General features: G+C 46.3%; 1 protein-coding gene across 10 annotated transcripts in view; it reads right to left on the reverse strand.

Moving 5' to 3' along the window:
• The window catches only part of Sorbs1 (sorbin and SH3 domain containing 1), a 226,129-nt gene that overhangs the window by 81,744 nt on the left and 131,438 nt on the right, over positions 1–12,947 (reverse strand). For 5 of the 10 annotated variants that reach the window (XM_060389143.1, XM_060389165.1, XM_060389157.1 and 2 more), the window contains 4 exons: positions 7,916–7,948; positions 7,583–7,741; positions 4,080–4,221; positions 173–202 (listed from right to left, as the gene is read on the reverse strand). In XM_060389143.1, the coding sequence (XP_060245126.1) occupies positions 173–202; positions 4,080–4,221; positions 7,583–7,741; positions 7,916–7,948 (364 nt within the window). The remainder of the gene's footprint in view (positions 1–172; positions 203–4,079; positions 4,222–7,582; positions 7,742–7,915; positions 7,949–12,947) is intronic. The other 5 variants (XM_021633052.2, XM_060389186.1, XM_021633053.2 and 2 more) reach the window with 3 other exon arrangements.

Below are 12,947 nucleotides of genomic sequence, written 5' to 3' on the forward strand. Positions count from 1 at the left end.
AAGGCATGTGTACATGGGTCTGTCTGCTCCAGGACATAGAAACTATTCCTGTTTTCATTATCCCTGTGGTCCATCAATCAACACAGAGGGAAAGTCAGAAGGCTGTGTTGATTGGACACCAGCTTGAACAGGATTGGAAGTTAGCAGGTAAATAAATAGATTGCTCACCTACCTGAAAGACTACTGAGTCGTTTTTGCTGTTCTGTGATGAAAGAAAAGAACACAATGTAAGTAATATTTATACAGCACCTGGCGAGACAGAGAAGTCCCAGAATAACTAATTAGGACCTCAAATTCTGGGCCTTGCTCTCTTCCAGGCATGGGTGTTAACATACACACCCAGCTGAGGCAATGTCACTATGTAGCCCCAATTACCAGACAAGTGGTCCCCCAGCTCCCCGACCTATAGATCCACACCACGACTTGGGCCCAACGAAGTGTTCTAGGTGTTTCCATCTTGTTTCAAGGTGATCTCATCACTCGTGACCTTTCCAATCCCTCTGGGGTCACATGGACCTCTTAACATCCCAGACTGGGTACCTTCTGGTAGAGCTATGTTAAGAATCAGGGACATGGCAACTGCCATCTCCTAAGTTTACCAAATCCCAGCCCTGTTGTAAGAGCCTTTTCATCTGGCACTTGAAATCTTAGTAACAGCCTCTGCCGTTAGGTACAGCCATTTTCCTCAATGAACATCGTCAGCACTGTGGCTTAGTCACTGAACGTCTGCCTGCGCCAGGGCAATAAATTCCAAAAATAATCAGCATTAGCTAAGTGACCTCATATAAGGGGCTTACATTATTCAAGACAACACTGAAAGACATCTGGTTCTAGAACCAAAATCTGCAGCTCAGACTCTACAGTTCTCTCCACCCCCACTGTCCTTAGTGCAGTTGCTCACTCTCCGGGGTCATCGTGTGGCGGGAAGGCCAAGGTCTCCTGTTGGCAGCATCCTGTCTGCACTCACTATGTGATAAGAACAAAAGTAACCTTTACCTTCTACAGCTGCTAAACATCAAGCAACCAAAGAGATAAAAATAGAACATGCTGGCCCATGTGCACTGTCCCTGTCCCCCATGGCCACATTCCTATCCTGCGTCTACATTCCATACGAGGAAGAGGGAAACAGAGCAGTGTGGGAGCTCAAGGCCAGTGGACATGGCAGCTGTCCATCCCAGCTTCATGCATGGGATTCATACCAGCTACACTAGAGGCCCAGTGGAGTTCCAGGCTCGGCTCTGCTGGCAACGTGCCAGATGACAATGTCCAATCCAGTAAGTAACCTCTTGGCCTCAGTTTCCTTATCTGTGATGTTATAGTGCTCTGGTATCTAAAGGGGTTTACGGTGGCACACTATATTCTGCAAGCAGAAGCAAATGCAAGCAACAGGGGAAAGATCCTGTTGCTTCTGCTTTGGAGGTGAAATGGTTGTTCTTTCACAGGATGCCGCACAGATAGTGGTAGCTATTTTTCAGTCACCAGCATTGGAGTTATACTCTAACGGTTCCTGTCCACAGACATGTCTGGGAACCATATAGGTCTTGCTGTCCAAGGTGGTCCACAACCAACCACAATGGCAAACTTCCTAAAACTCTGGAACCTTGTTCTCCTACCCCATCCCCAGAGCTCCTGAATCTGAACCACAAGCTAACCAGACTTTCAGGATCCAACACACAGTAGAGGCTGAAAGTCCCCTGACCAGGGGACCATGTACCTCTTTTAGCCCTGTGGGTTTTCTGAGTTGAATCCCTACTTTTCTGACTGAGGATAAGTGATACCCTGAACACACTGTCATGAAAGCTTAAGAAAGAATGGGAAAGGGACAGTGCTGTTAATAACCACCAAAGCCAGACCAAAGGCTTAGGGCCTGTTTGTCTCTAGAGGAAAGGAGATTGGCTAAGGGAGACAGATCACTGCCAAACTGTGCCCTGTGACAGTCTAGACAAAAGAGAGAGAGAGAGAGAGAGAGAGAATATAGAGTAAAGTTATCACCCCTTAGGAAACTTTGCCATAGTTAAGAAATTGTTTTTCTGTGAGGAGAACCAGAGATACCAGACTGGGTACATCTGGGTATGTTCCAAAGCAGTGCCAAAAATACTTTACCCAAACCCCACTGATACACAGTCTCTTTCATTCTTTCCTACCTTTCCTGCCCTTCCTGGGATGAACCCATAGTTTTTCTCATGGGAAACTACTAGTTAATAAGAAAGAGAAAGAGAAAGAGAAAGAAAGAGAAAGAGAAAGAGAAAGAAAGAAAGAAAGAAAGAAAGAAAGAAAGAAAGAAAGAAAGAAAGAAAGAAAGAAAGAAAAAGAAAGAGACAGGGAGGGAGAGGGAGGGAGGGAGGGAGGGAGGGAAGGAAGGAAGGAAGGAAGGAAAAGAGAGAGAAAAGCCCCTGTATGATCATTACCCAATACTTTTCTGAAGGATGTGCCTCACTCTGGACAACTCTAATTTTTAAACCAAAAGGCAGAACTTGGTCAAGAGAAAGGCAGGAACCAAAAGTTCTTTTTGATGAATAAGAAAATTTCAGTTACTCAAGGAAGAAACAAAGAGGGATCTCAGGCACTTTGGTGCCTGAAAACATCCTTGTAGGTGTTGTCAGAGGGACTTGGCAAGAACTTGGCATTTCCCAAAAACCAAGTTGCCTTGGGAATAAATCCCATTTTTTTTTAAGAACTGCCTTTCTTTCTGGGAACTAACTTGCTTTTTAGAATAATGAGTCATGAAGAAGTTCACAGAGAAGCTATTGCTTTTTTTTTCTGCATTTTTCTTTGTTCTGCATGACAGATACTGGGAAAGAGAGCTGCTGCCAGGGAGGGTGGCAGTGCTGGAAGGAGAATGGGCACTTAGATGTAGGACCCTTCTGTTCTCTGGAAGAACACCAGGGCCACACAGTGGAGGAAAAAAAAAAAACACCCTGAAACCACTAAAGCAACCACTTATGATTTGAGTGAACATATTTTAAATGAGAGAAAATGTTTTATGCATCTACTTTTCCAGTTAGAAGCAGGAAAGAAAAACCTCTCTTCAATATGGAAAGCAATGTAAATTAGATTTCAGCCCATCTCCTCTAAGGGAGGAGCAGGGGAGGGGAGGAGACTATGAAGTGGGTGAGTAGAGTGTCAAGAAAAGAGGATTTGGAACCAAGCTTTGAGCTACAGACAGGACACAACCCTTCACTGTTCCTTGAGTTCAATGCAGAAGAATCCTCTCCTGGGAGATGGCCTGAAAATGTCCCATTTCATGATGCAAAAGGTTTTTTAAATGCAAAGTTTGTTCCTCTATGCAATTCTAAAATGCAAAAGTTGGGATTTAGAACCACTGCCTGAACTTTAAGCAGAAAGGTAAATATATACAATGATGACTTCAAAGCTCTTGCGTTTTACTGACCCCAAGGCCCTTTCAGAGATGCAGCAGGAGCAACTGGACCAGCCAGAAGAACTATAGGAACCAAAGAGAACCCCTAAGTAGACCTGTCTGGGCCATGTAGAATAAGCGCAAATAGAGATGTGAATCTCTGTTACAGATTTGCCACCAAATCTGCTGTGAGAAGAGGGCTAGCCAATAACCAGGAGGAAGTCTAGAACCCTGTTACAGAGGCACAAAAAGATACTCTTCATTGTAGAGAGTTACCTATCCAGTGTTTCCTTTTTTGAAATTTAGCATTGCATTCAAAACTGCACTTTCTAGAAACTTATTACTTTGAACAAGTCAGTCATTTATGACACCACTTAAAGAGACATACTATCGCACATGCTCAAGGCGGAGCTTCATTACAAATTGCGTAATGACGAACCAAGAGACACAAACTTCCACTTTTGTGCATTAACTGTTTGCAAATAACCATGAAAAGCCAACCTATATCACATGAACTTGAACCAGCCCAGCTTACATAGAAACTGACATCATTTCAGATCAGGGGTCTCTATCTCCCTGCCAGTTTGTGGGACCTTCAAAGAAGCTGGGAAGCTGGCCTGGGGAAAGGTTGGGGAAACTTTTTTTGGAGGAAGGATTTCTTGCTCCAGACATCACAGACTGGAGCTGCTGACTCCAGCACCCATGCAGGAGGCTGCCTTACCTCGATTATGCTGCAAGAGCACAATGGTGGGGTTGACGATTGTGGTGGAGGGGTAGGCAGATGAAGGTTTGCTTGTTGGAGGGAAGGCTTGAGAATCAGTTTCAATATGGGAAGAAGAAACTTCAGTTAGTAAAGGACCGCCCTGAAAAACAAAACATTTAAAAGAAGTGTAAATGTAAGGCATCTAGAGTTTAGACTTAGTAAGACAAGGGAATGAAAGTTTCTACAAAGACCTTAATTATAAAAGAAAATGTAACCAATGGGTCAATTCCAGTTAGAGGTTTAATCTAGAAATGTATTCTTCTTGTTGGTATTAGTAAAGGGTATGAGAAGGAAGGTTAAGTAAATGTTGCCGAAAGTCTCAGTATCATCCATTATTTTCACGTAGTAATAGTTGTGTATCAATCTGGTTACTGCAAAAGCAAATTCAAATGAAAACAGAATAACATGCGGCATTCATGCAATTCCAAATGCAATCTAAGAATGAGAGCTGGTGTGAGTGGGAAAAATCAGGGAAATTTAGGCACCCTATAGAGAGATGTCAGACAAGCCATGGCTCGAAGAACAAAGAGGAGCCCCTTCGTATTGGAAAGTTACTCTGAACATCACTAAGCAAATTCGGCAGCTGAGCACCTTCCTGCTGGGACATCTCTTCACTCCAGTGTCAGAACACAAAATCCTTGAATCAAGATGTGAGAGAATCTTGACCTAAAAACCTGAGACCCCCACCAGAAATATCAACAAATTACTGACACTTCTATAATATGATGCTGGGGTAATGCTGGTATCTTGAAACAAATGGAAAACAGGGCCCTGAAAGAGAGCATGGACTGCCAAACGCAGTGCCCTCTACCACACTTAGAGATTCTTCAAAGTTATTGTTTTGTTCACATCTTTCAAACCTTAAAGCAAAGACCGGCAATCCCCATGCCCCAGTTTCTGGGGGCTGAACTTAGGGTTGAGCCTGTGCTAGGCAAGCTCTCTATATCCTCAGCCCCAGGGTGGCATTCTTTTTTCTTTTTTTAAAGACAGGGTTTCACTATATAGCCCAGGATAGCCTAAAATTCCCTATGTAGATAAGGCTAGCCTCACACTCAGAGAGCCACTTGCTCTGGGCATGCGCCACTAAGCTTGGCAAGGCAGCATTCTGAAGGGGCTTTAAGAACAAGATCTGATAGCTATTTTTGAAACAATTACGCTCCGAGATCAGCTACTGCACATATACCTGTAAGACAAGGACCATGTATCCCCCTCTTCTGTCACCACATAATATGTGCCCTGAAAACAGCAGGTGCTCAGAAGAACAATATTTAAGTGACAGGCACTAACTATCAGCAAGTGCATGTGGGGCTAAGCTTTGTGGCAATAGAATGCACACTCATCAGGAGAGATGTTGGGGGTCAGCACCCTGGACAGATCTTGACACACAGTAGGCGCGTTGCCACCAATACCTTGGTTGAGCTCTCTTTCAGATGTTCCCTGGAGAGCCACTTCTATGAGCTCAATTTTGTGAGTAAGATCTTTTTCCAAGGCTTAAGGAGTTTGTATCAACTTATGCCCTGGATGCCACCCACAGGGGCATCCAGAGGGGAAATCAAGCAGTCTGCTTTTAATCTCTTAATCTGTTACCTGAAGCTGAAGCAAATATTATTAAGCCAACTTCTGGCAAGTCTAATCCTGAACAATTAGGCCACTTGCGTAAGTTTCATACACTCTCCCAACTAATCTGTCCTGGCATACGAAAAACAAAGTCAATATGCAAACCTAGAGCTAAACAAATGAAATGCTCAACAGCAGATGCACACCAGAATGGCTTACGGCGGCTACATCTGGTAAGACTCATTCTACTTGCTGCACACAGAAACACACTGGCAAGATATCTATACATCCTAACCCAAAATTCCTTATAATTCACCTAGAGGTTCAGCTAGGAGGCATGGAGTACATCAGTCTACAGCAGAGATGAACTGCAAAGCTCAAATAGAAGATCCAAACTCACGGTTACATCTGGCCTGGTCCTGGTCTGACTGCACTAGGCTGCATCTAAGAAGAGGCCCAGCCCATGGCATAACAGTTCCAAGCTTTTGTGTGCCTGACACCTCATTACAATTTCCCTACTAGGCCAAATGGGAAGTTTTCCTTCCTGTTCTCTGACTCCATTCAGCTTAACAAGCCATTTAGGCTAGTTTCATGGGCATATTTCTTCCAGCAAAGGATGCTAGTAAATGTTTAATTCCATCAGCAAAATACATGTGCATCAAAAGTAGTGTTTATATGGCCCAAACATCAAAACTCCTTGGATGCCTGCAGCCAAGTGGGAGGTCCCAGCCCCTTCCCAGACCCGCTCAATCAAATTCATGATATATAATCTAGACTTCATTAGCTCTTGGACGATCCCATGGACACCAGCCTTGAGAGCGAACGTACTCTACCACTCCTCCAGATCACTCGAGGGCGGCCCTGGCTTGTTGTAAGTGTACCTGTGAAACCTAGTTGCTGAGAACATGGTAGGGATTAAGCCATCACTAACTAACCAGGTCCTTTAACTTCTTCATTCACTAGGGCAGGTCCTCAGCAATGCAAAACAGTAACAAAAGTATGAAACAGTACGAAAGTAAGCAGGTACTTCACCTATACTGAGCCATGAGTTCCTATCATGGGAATTGGCACCCTGCGAAGCCACTGAACCCTGTGGCCCGTGAGTGTCCTCACATTGCAAATTGTGATGACATCCATTTAGGTTCTTTCATTCTGGGCTTCTGGGGAGAAGGAGACATATGGTGCCGGACACAGTTGGGACTGTCTGTGAAGAGACTCACCTCCAGTCAGGACTTTATAACTTCCCACAATTATTGATATACAAGTTGGCCACCAAAACCACAGTGACCTCCTCCTCAGGGGCCCCTAGCAATTATGTCTTGTGAGAAAGTCTTAACACATGGATTTTTAGATCCATTTATTCAATTAAACCTGACTCTCTTCCCCTCTGTCTCTTTCTCTCTTTTTTAACCCCAGTCTCTGCACTTCTGTTAAAAAGAATTCACTTTATGAAATCAGCCAATCAGCCAAACAGTGCAACTTTTCCTCCCCACAACCTCTCTGCTCCCTCATTTCCTAGCACCATGCCTGCCAGGGCCTATCCACAAGACCCCACAGCTTTCCTCAGCCTTCAATGCTATCTCTGCTGGGCCTTCGAAGATCAGCACCAGATGAGGAAAAGGCTGCAGATGCTTCTCAAAGAGAAAGCAAAGTTCCATGGGGAAGACGTGCATTCCCAACAGAGCACAGGAAAGAGGGTTCTTGAAAGGCAAGAGCAGCCACAGGAGGCCCACAGGATGCACACGGGAGACATGCTCTCGGGGTCAGCAGACACAGGCCCAGCAAACACAAGCACAGTGGCCAAGGCCTACTCAGAACTTAGTACTTCAGTGAGAAAGGGAGGGTTTTACTGCCAGGAACAGACATTCAGGGAAGCCGTGGGGAAGGGGGTCCAGCAAGCTTACGGTACTTGAGACAGCTCCCGGGAGGTCAGGCTCCAAGCCTCTGTGGAGGTCCTCCGGTATGGGAGGGACCAGCGGAGGTGGTGGTGAGGGTGGTGGCGTCTGGCTAGCAGGGGAGAGGGAGCCACAAGCACTGGCTGGCTGGCTGTGTTGGGGCCGCCTCTGCAGATGAGGGGGAATGAAATCATCTAGTGTCGGGAAGGTCAGAGGTGAGGCAGCAGGGGTGGTCGCCGGGAGAGTGTGGACGCAGCCAAGCGGCCCCAGAGATGCTGGAGTTCGGGCAGTGCCTTCTTGCCCTCTGTCAGTATTAACCAGGTAGTGAGGGACAACTATTACCTCAGACGGGGCTGGGCTGAAGGAGGTGGCAGCCTGTGGGAAATAAGGGGTCGTTATGCAAAGGGGAGGGCAGAGAGACAGGGATTCCACATTTAAACAGTTGCGCGTGGACATGCAGTGATGCACTTGAAGAAATATTTAATCAGTGCCCTTTCCTCAGAGTACATGAGACAGTCAGTGCTAGCCAGTGCTAGCCAGCTGGCCTCCTGATACTCTATGACACAGAGGGAGCCCCGTCCAAGTTCACTTTCCATCCATCTATTTTTGAATCCTTTTAACACTTTATGAGAGAGAAAGAGAGCAGACAACAGACTAGACAGGCAGGCAAGAGGGCAGCGTTTTAACCCCACAGAACTGCCACAGAGCCTGCACACTTGGGAACAAATACAGTTTCTTTAGCACCTGGTTGTAAGATGTAAACATTCTCACACATCGTCAGTCTACAAATTCCACGCTCCAGCATACTGAGACATTTACAGACAAGAGACAGAGAGACAGAAGACGCATCCGGGGAGGCTCAGATAGAAGAATTCAGGATTCCAGCGCTGAAGCAGTAGTGAAAAGAGGGAGGGGAGGGAAGCCCAGAGAACAAGTGAGACGCTCGAATTGGTTTTGAAAGAGACAGCGTAGAAGACACACAAACAATCCTAGTTTCTTGCCTTGGCTGGATAACACGGCTGCCAAAGGTAAGTTTCTTTGTTCTTCTGGTTTTCGGGATCAGAGGTAACCTGGGGGCCTAGCACGGGAGGCCTCGCTGCATCTGGGAACGAGGCCCATGTCCCCAGTGTGGGGTTCTCACCACGGTTACCGGCATCTTTGTGGTTGTCAAAGAATAGCTTGGGAAGGTCAGGAGGAGGAGCAGGGGGTGGTTTTCCTGTGCTGGCTGTGGCTGTGCTGTGGACAAGGCTGGGAGCTGGTGCCTGGGTGCCTGCAGCCTCCGAGGGAGTGTCTCTGGCTGAGTCACGTGCAACAGGAGAGTAGTTTTCCCATGTTGCCCGGCAAATGTTATTGGATAAACACGGGACATATAAGCTGCTGACCTGTTTATTCCCTGTGGCCTCCTGACGTGGGTTAGAGCTCACATTCTTACTGTACACTAGTCTAGAGGCTGCATAGTGTTGCTGGGGCTGGGAGGAAGCGCCAAGGACCATGGACCCCAGTAGCAATGAACGAGGACACGCTGCACCTTTGGGAGCCAACCTAGCTGCCAGGGGAACAGAGACCAGTGGAGGCAGTGAGGGGTTCTGCTGGCTGGTGGTGCTGGGAGGGGTGTAAGGCTTTGGTGAGCTCATGTAGAGGGAGTCCTTGTAGTTGCGGTGGACAGTGGGGGACAGCCATGCAAAGTGGCCCTCTTGAGGAAAAGGAAGGTGTCGGGGAGACAGAAGCTTTAGCAGTGGTTTCAAGACGCGACATCAGAACAGGGAGAAAGAAAGAGGAGAGGAGATGGAGAGAAGGACCATTAGAAACAGCAGCACAGCATGATAAAAGACAAAACAACTCCTGACAGACTTTTAAGCAAATCCTTCTGGTGCCCACAGCCGTTATCTGGTCAACTTCAAGGACTGACTCACACCTACCTGCAGGGCTGGCCTGAGTCATAAGCCAGGGAGGCCGAGTCAGCTCCAACACCAATGTTTGTTTGGCTGCATCTCTGTAGAACCCCTGATTCCAAAAAGGGATCAAGAGCCCATGTGCCAGTGGATGAAGCCCCTGAGTTGAGTCCCCTCTTCTTCCCAACCCTCCTTCCTTCAAGACCCCTGCAGCCGAAGCCTTTAAATAAAGTTGAAGTTCACTAGACTTGTCAGTTACTTTAACTCTTTCCTTGTAGGAAAAGGAGAAATGGAAGGCCCTCCTGTATATGTGTTCACAGGAGGCAGATGTCTTTCTGGAGCCCCTGGCTCAGCTCTCGATTCTACAGCATACGAAGTTCACTTAGGGAAGAGCATTAAAGACTTTGAGTCCATGTGTGCTCTTTCCTCAAAAGAAACAACCTGAAGGAATTAATCACTAAAAATACAGCTGACAAATATAGCTCAGTCTGCCCAGCATGTATAAAGCTCGGAGTTCAGTCCCCAGAACTACAAACAAAGGGACATGGGAGACAGTCATGAGATTAAAAAGTGTAGAATCTACCACCTCTGAGGCACATGGGCGTGTAATTAGCCTGCAGGGCTTGGCTGAGTCTGGTTTATTCAGCTAGACCATCTTTTCCATACTTGGGTGATTCAAACAAAGCTCTGGTAACAGCCTGAGAGCTACAGAGTTGAAATTCCTACCTCTTCCCTCTGTGCTCAACAGTTTTCTTCCATGGGACTCAATTGGGCAGAGGGACAGGAGGCCAGCTGACTCTCCAACCTGGTCCTCCTCAGCCAAACTGTGGCTTACCTGGGAACTAACACCTCAGAGAAGCAGCACCAATGGTCCCAGACTTTGCACACTGGCCCTGACCTTCAGATTTCAGTGTGAGAACAAAACCAGAACCCTCCTCTAATTGCACATGTGAGAGAGACTAGAAGTTGGTGAATAAATTACAGATGTGTTGTGCCTAAAAACTAGGAAGGAACTAGGAAGATAGCTGCATGAGTAAGGGCACTTGCTGTGCAAGCGGGAGGACCTGAGTTTGAATCCCCAGGACCCAGAGAAAAGGCCTGGCATGATTGGACATTCCTGTAACCCTAACAACGTGATACAGAGACGGGGGACCCCAGAGTTCACTGAACAGCTTTCCTGGCTGAAAAAGCAAGCTTGTGATTCAGTGACAAGCCCTGCCTCACAGGAGTAAGACAGACAACACTGAGGAGACCACCTGCCATCCTTCTTTTGTCTTTGTATGTGCACACACAGATAAGCATATCTGCATACTCATATGCAGGCAACACACACACTGCCTCTACTGAGGCCGCTCTTAGATGTGTGTGAAAGGAAAGGGACGTTAGAAAGGAGACTAGGTGAGAAAGTTAAAAATATGACTCTGGACTAAGACTATCTTCTAGAAACAGTAAACAGCCTACACCTTAAACACAAGCTTGAAATGACAGCTAGTTTAGCCAGAGAGGCAACTATTTGGATATTGTCCATTAACCAGACCCCTGTCTTGTTCCAGTATACCCACAATAGTGCCAGTTGAGTGTGGCCATTTGTACCAGCCCCAAATCCACAATGAAGAGCCCTTCTAGTATATAACAAGGGCAAAGCCTGGCACATTAGCTCTTTGGTTTGATGAGTTTGGACTGAGTGCTATCACACTTTGCAGTCTAACTTGACAGTCTCCAGAAATGACTGAACTAGCTCCGACCATTGGGATTGTCAAGAAAGTTGACAGAGCTCACAAAAACCAAGCAGAAACCATTTTGCTCTGGGCTCAGGTTCACTCTGGCTTTGCAATAGTGTTTCTAACATGTAATTTCTTCTTGTCCAAAGATAGAAATCTGTTCCAATGAGTTTTAAACTTAATTCAGCCATGACCATGTATGGTACCAGGACTGCATGACATCAGGCACAAGCCCTCCTAAAGTTGTGACCTTGCAGAGAGGACACTTCCCCAGAGTGTCCACAAGACACAGAGAGTCAAAGGACTTCCTGTCCTGGGGATTCTTTTAACTCTAAAGAAGGAGGGAGTTGGGCTGAGCAAGGAATTAGAAGAATAGCTTTTTGCTTCATTTTAAGTACTACAGGCTAACCTGCCCACTGACCACTAACGAAATTCCACAGTCTTTTCAGAAAGTGGGTCTAAAGTTCCAGAAAGTTAGAAAGTTCCAGAAACTTCCAAGCCTTATCTCTACGCAGACTACCGTGCTGATGATGACATCACAGAAAGGGATTCTGTGGTTTCCTGGCCCGAGGAACAGCAGTGGGGGGGGGGGTAGGAGGGACAGCAGGACCAGGCAGGCAGGACATAGGATTCCCACCTAGCCCATCCATCTTCTGGGCCCTAATTCAGTCCTTGAGAGAAGATGTTCTGCCAGAAGATCCATAAACTCCATGGAGCTGGAACAAAGCCAGGAACTTGCCCAGCCTGCCTTGCCTTTATTGAAGCCAACACTGGTGTAATTATAGCAAGCACTACACAGCTAAGAATTCGTGTTTACTTTCAGAAAAGAAATCTACAAAGTAATACAGGACATACAGTTCCCAACATTCAAATGGCAAATCTTACATTGAATGTATAAAATAAAATTCCCGCATCAGCTGTTTTCCTGTCTCCCTGAAGTCAGCACAGGAAATGTGACGTTGAGTAACAAATAGATCATAATATGTGCTGGGGGAGCACCTTACTACAAAGCTTCCCTTCCTTGAGGGCAAAGTTTAACACACTGGTCTGAGTACAAGCGGGTAACAGAGTTGTGTTAAATACATGTATTTTAAAAGGACTCATCTTTACCCCTCATGTGATATTTATTTCTTTATATAGTTCTGGGAAATGAGTCCTGGGCCTTGTACATACTAGGCAAGTATTTCACCCCTGAAATACAACCATACCCTGGCCCTTGCTTTTTTGTGTGTTCACAAAACCAAGAGGCACTGGAGAATTATCCTTTGGGCTAAGTCACTGATGGTGAAAGACATGCCTGCTTTGACTTGATCCTGGCTATGTTCTAATCTGGGTAGAGCAATAGGATCCAACCTTGAGACAGCTGCAAAGGAGGTGTTACTACCACAGACAGCACGTTATATACTGAGAAAGCTTTAGGAAATGGGAAGATTCTGGAAAGCCATTAACAGACAAGGGACCTCCAAGAAGCCAGGCCTATCCACAGTGCCTGGCTCTAACCGGGGCCTACATGTACAAGGCTGAATGAAGGCAGAACGTCTTAACGGTACTGCTCATCAACAAGACAGAAGAGGGACCAACTGCAGACCCAGGGAGACAGGTCTGTACAGGAGGAAGGTAACATCTGATTTCCTTGTATGTTCTAGGAGTCCTTCAGAAAGAAGCACAGGGCTTGCACCACCCAACGGTCTTTGGAGCAGCAGCACCTCCTGTAAGGAGGATGGCTCCAGTCCATGTAAGATGGCTCCTCTTTATAAAATA

Source organism: Meriones unguiculatus, chromosome 1, assembly GCF_030254825.1.
Source record: "Meriones unguiculatus strain TT.TT164.6M chromosome 1, Bangor_MerUng_6.1, whole genome shotgun sequence".
Lineage (NCBI taxonomy): Eukaryota > Metazoa > Chordata > Mammalia > Rodentia > Muridae > Meriones > Meriones unguiculatus.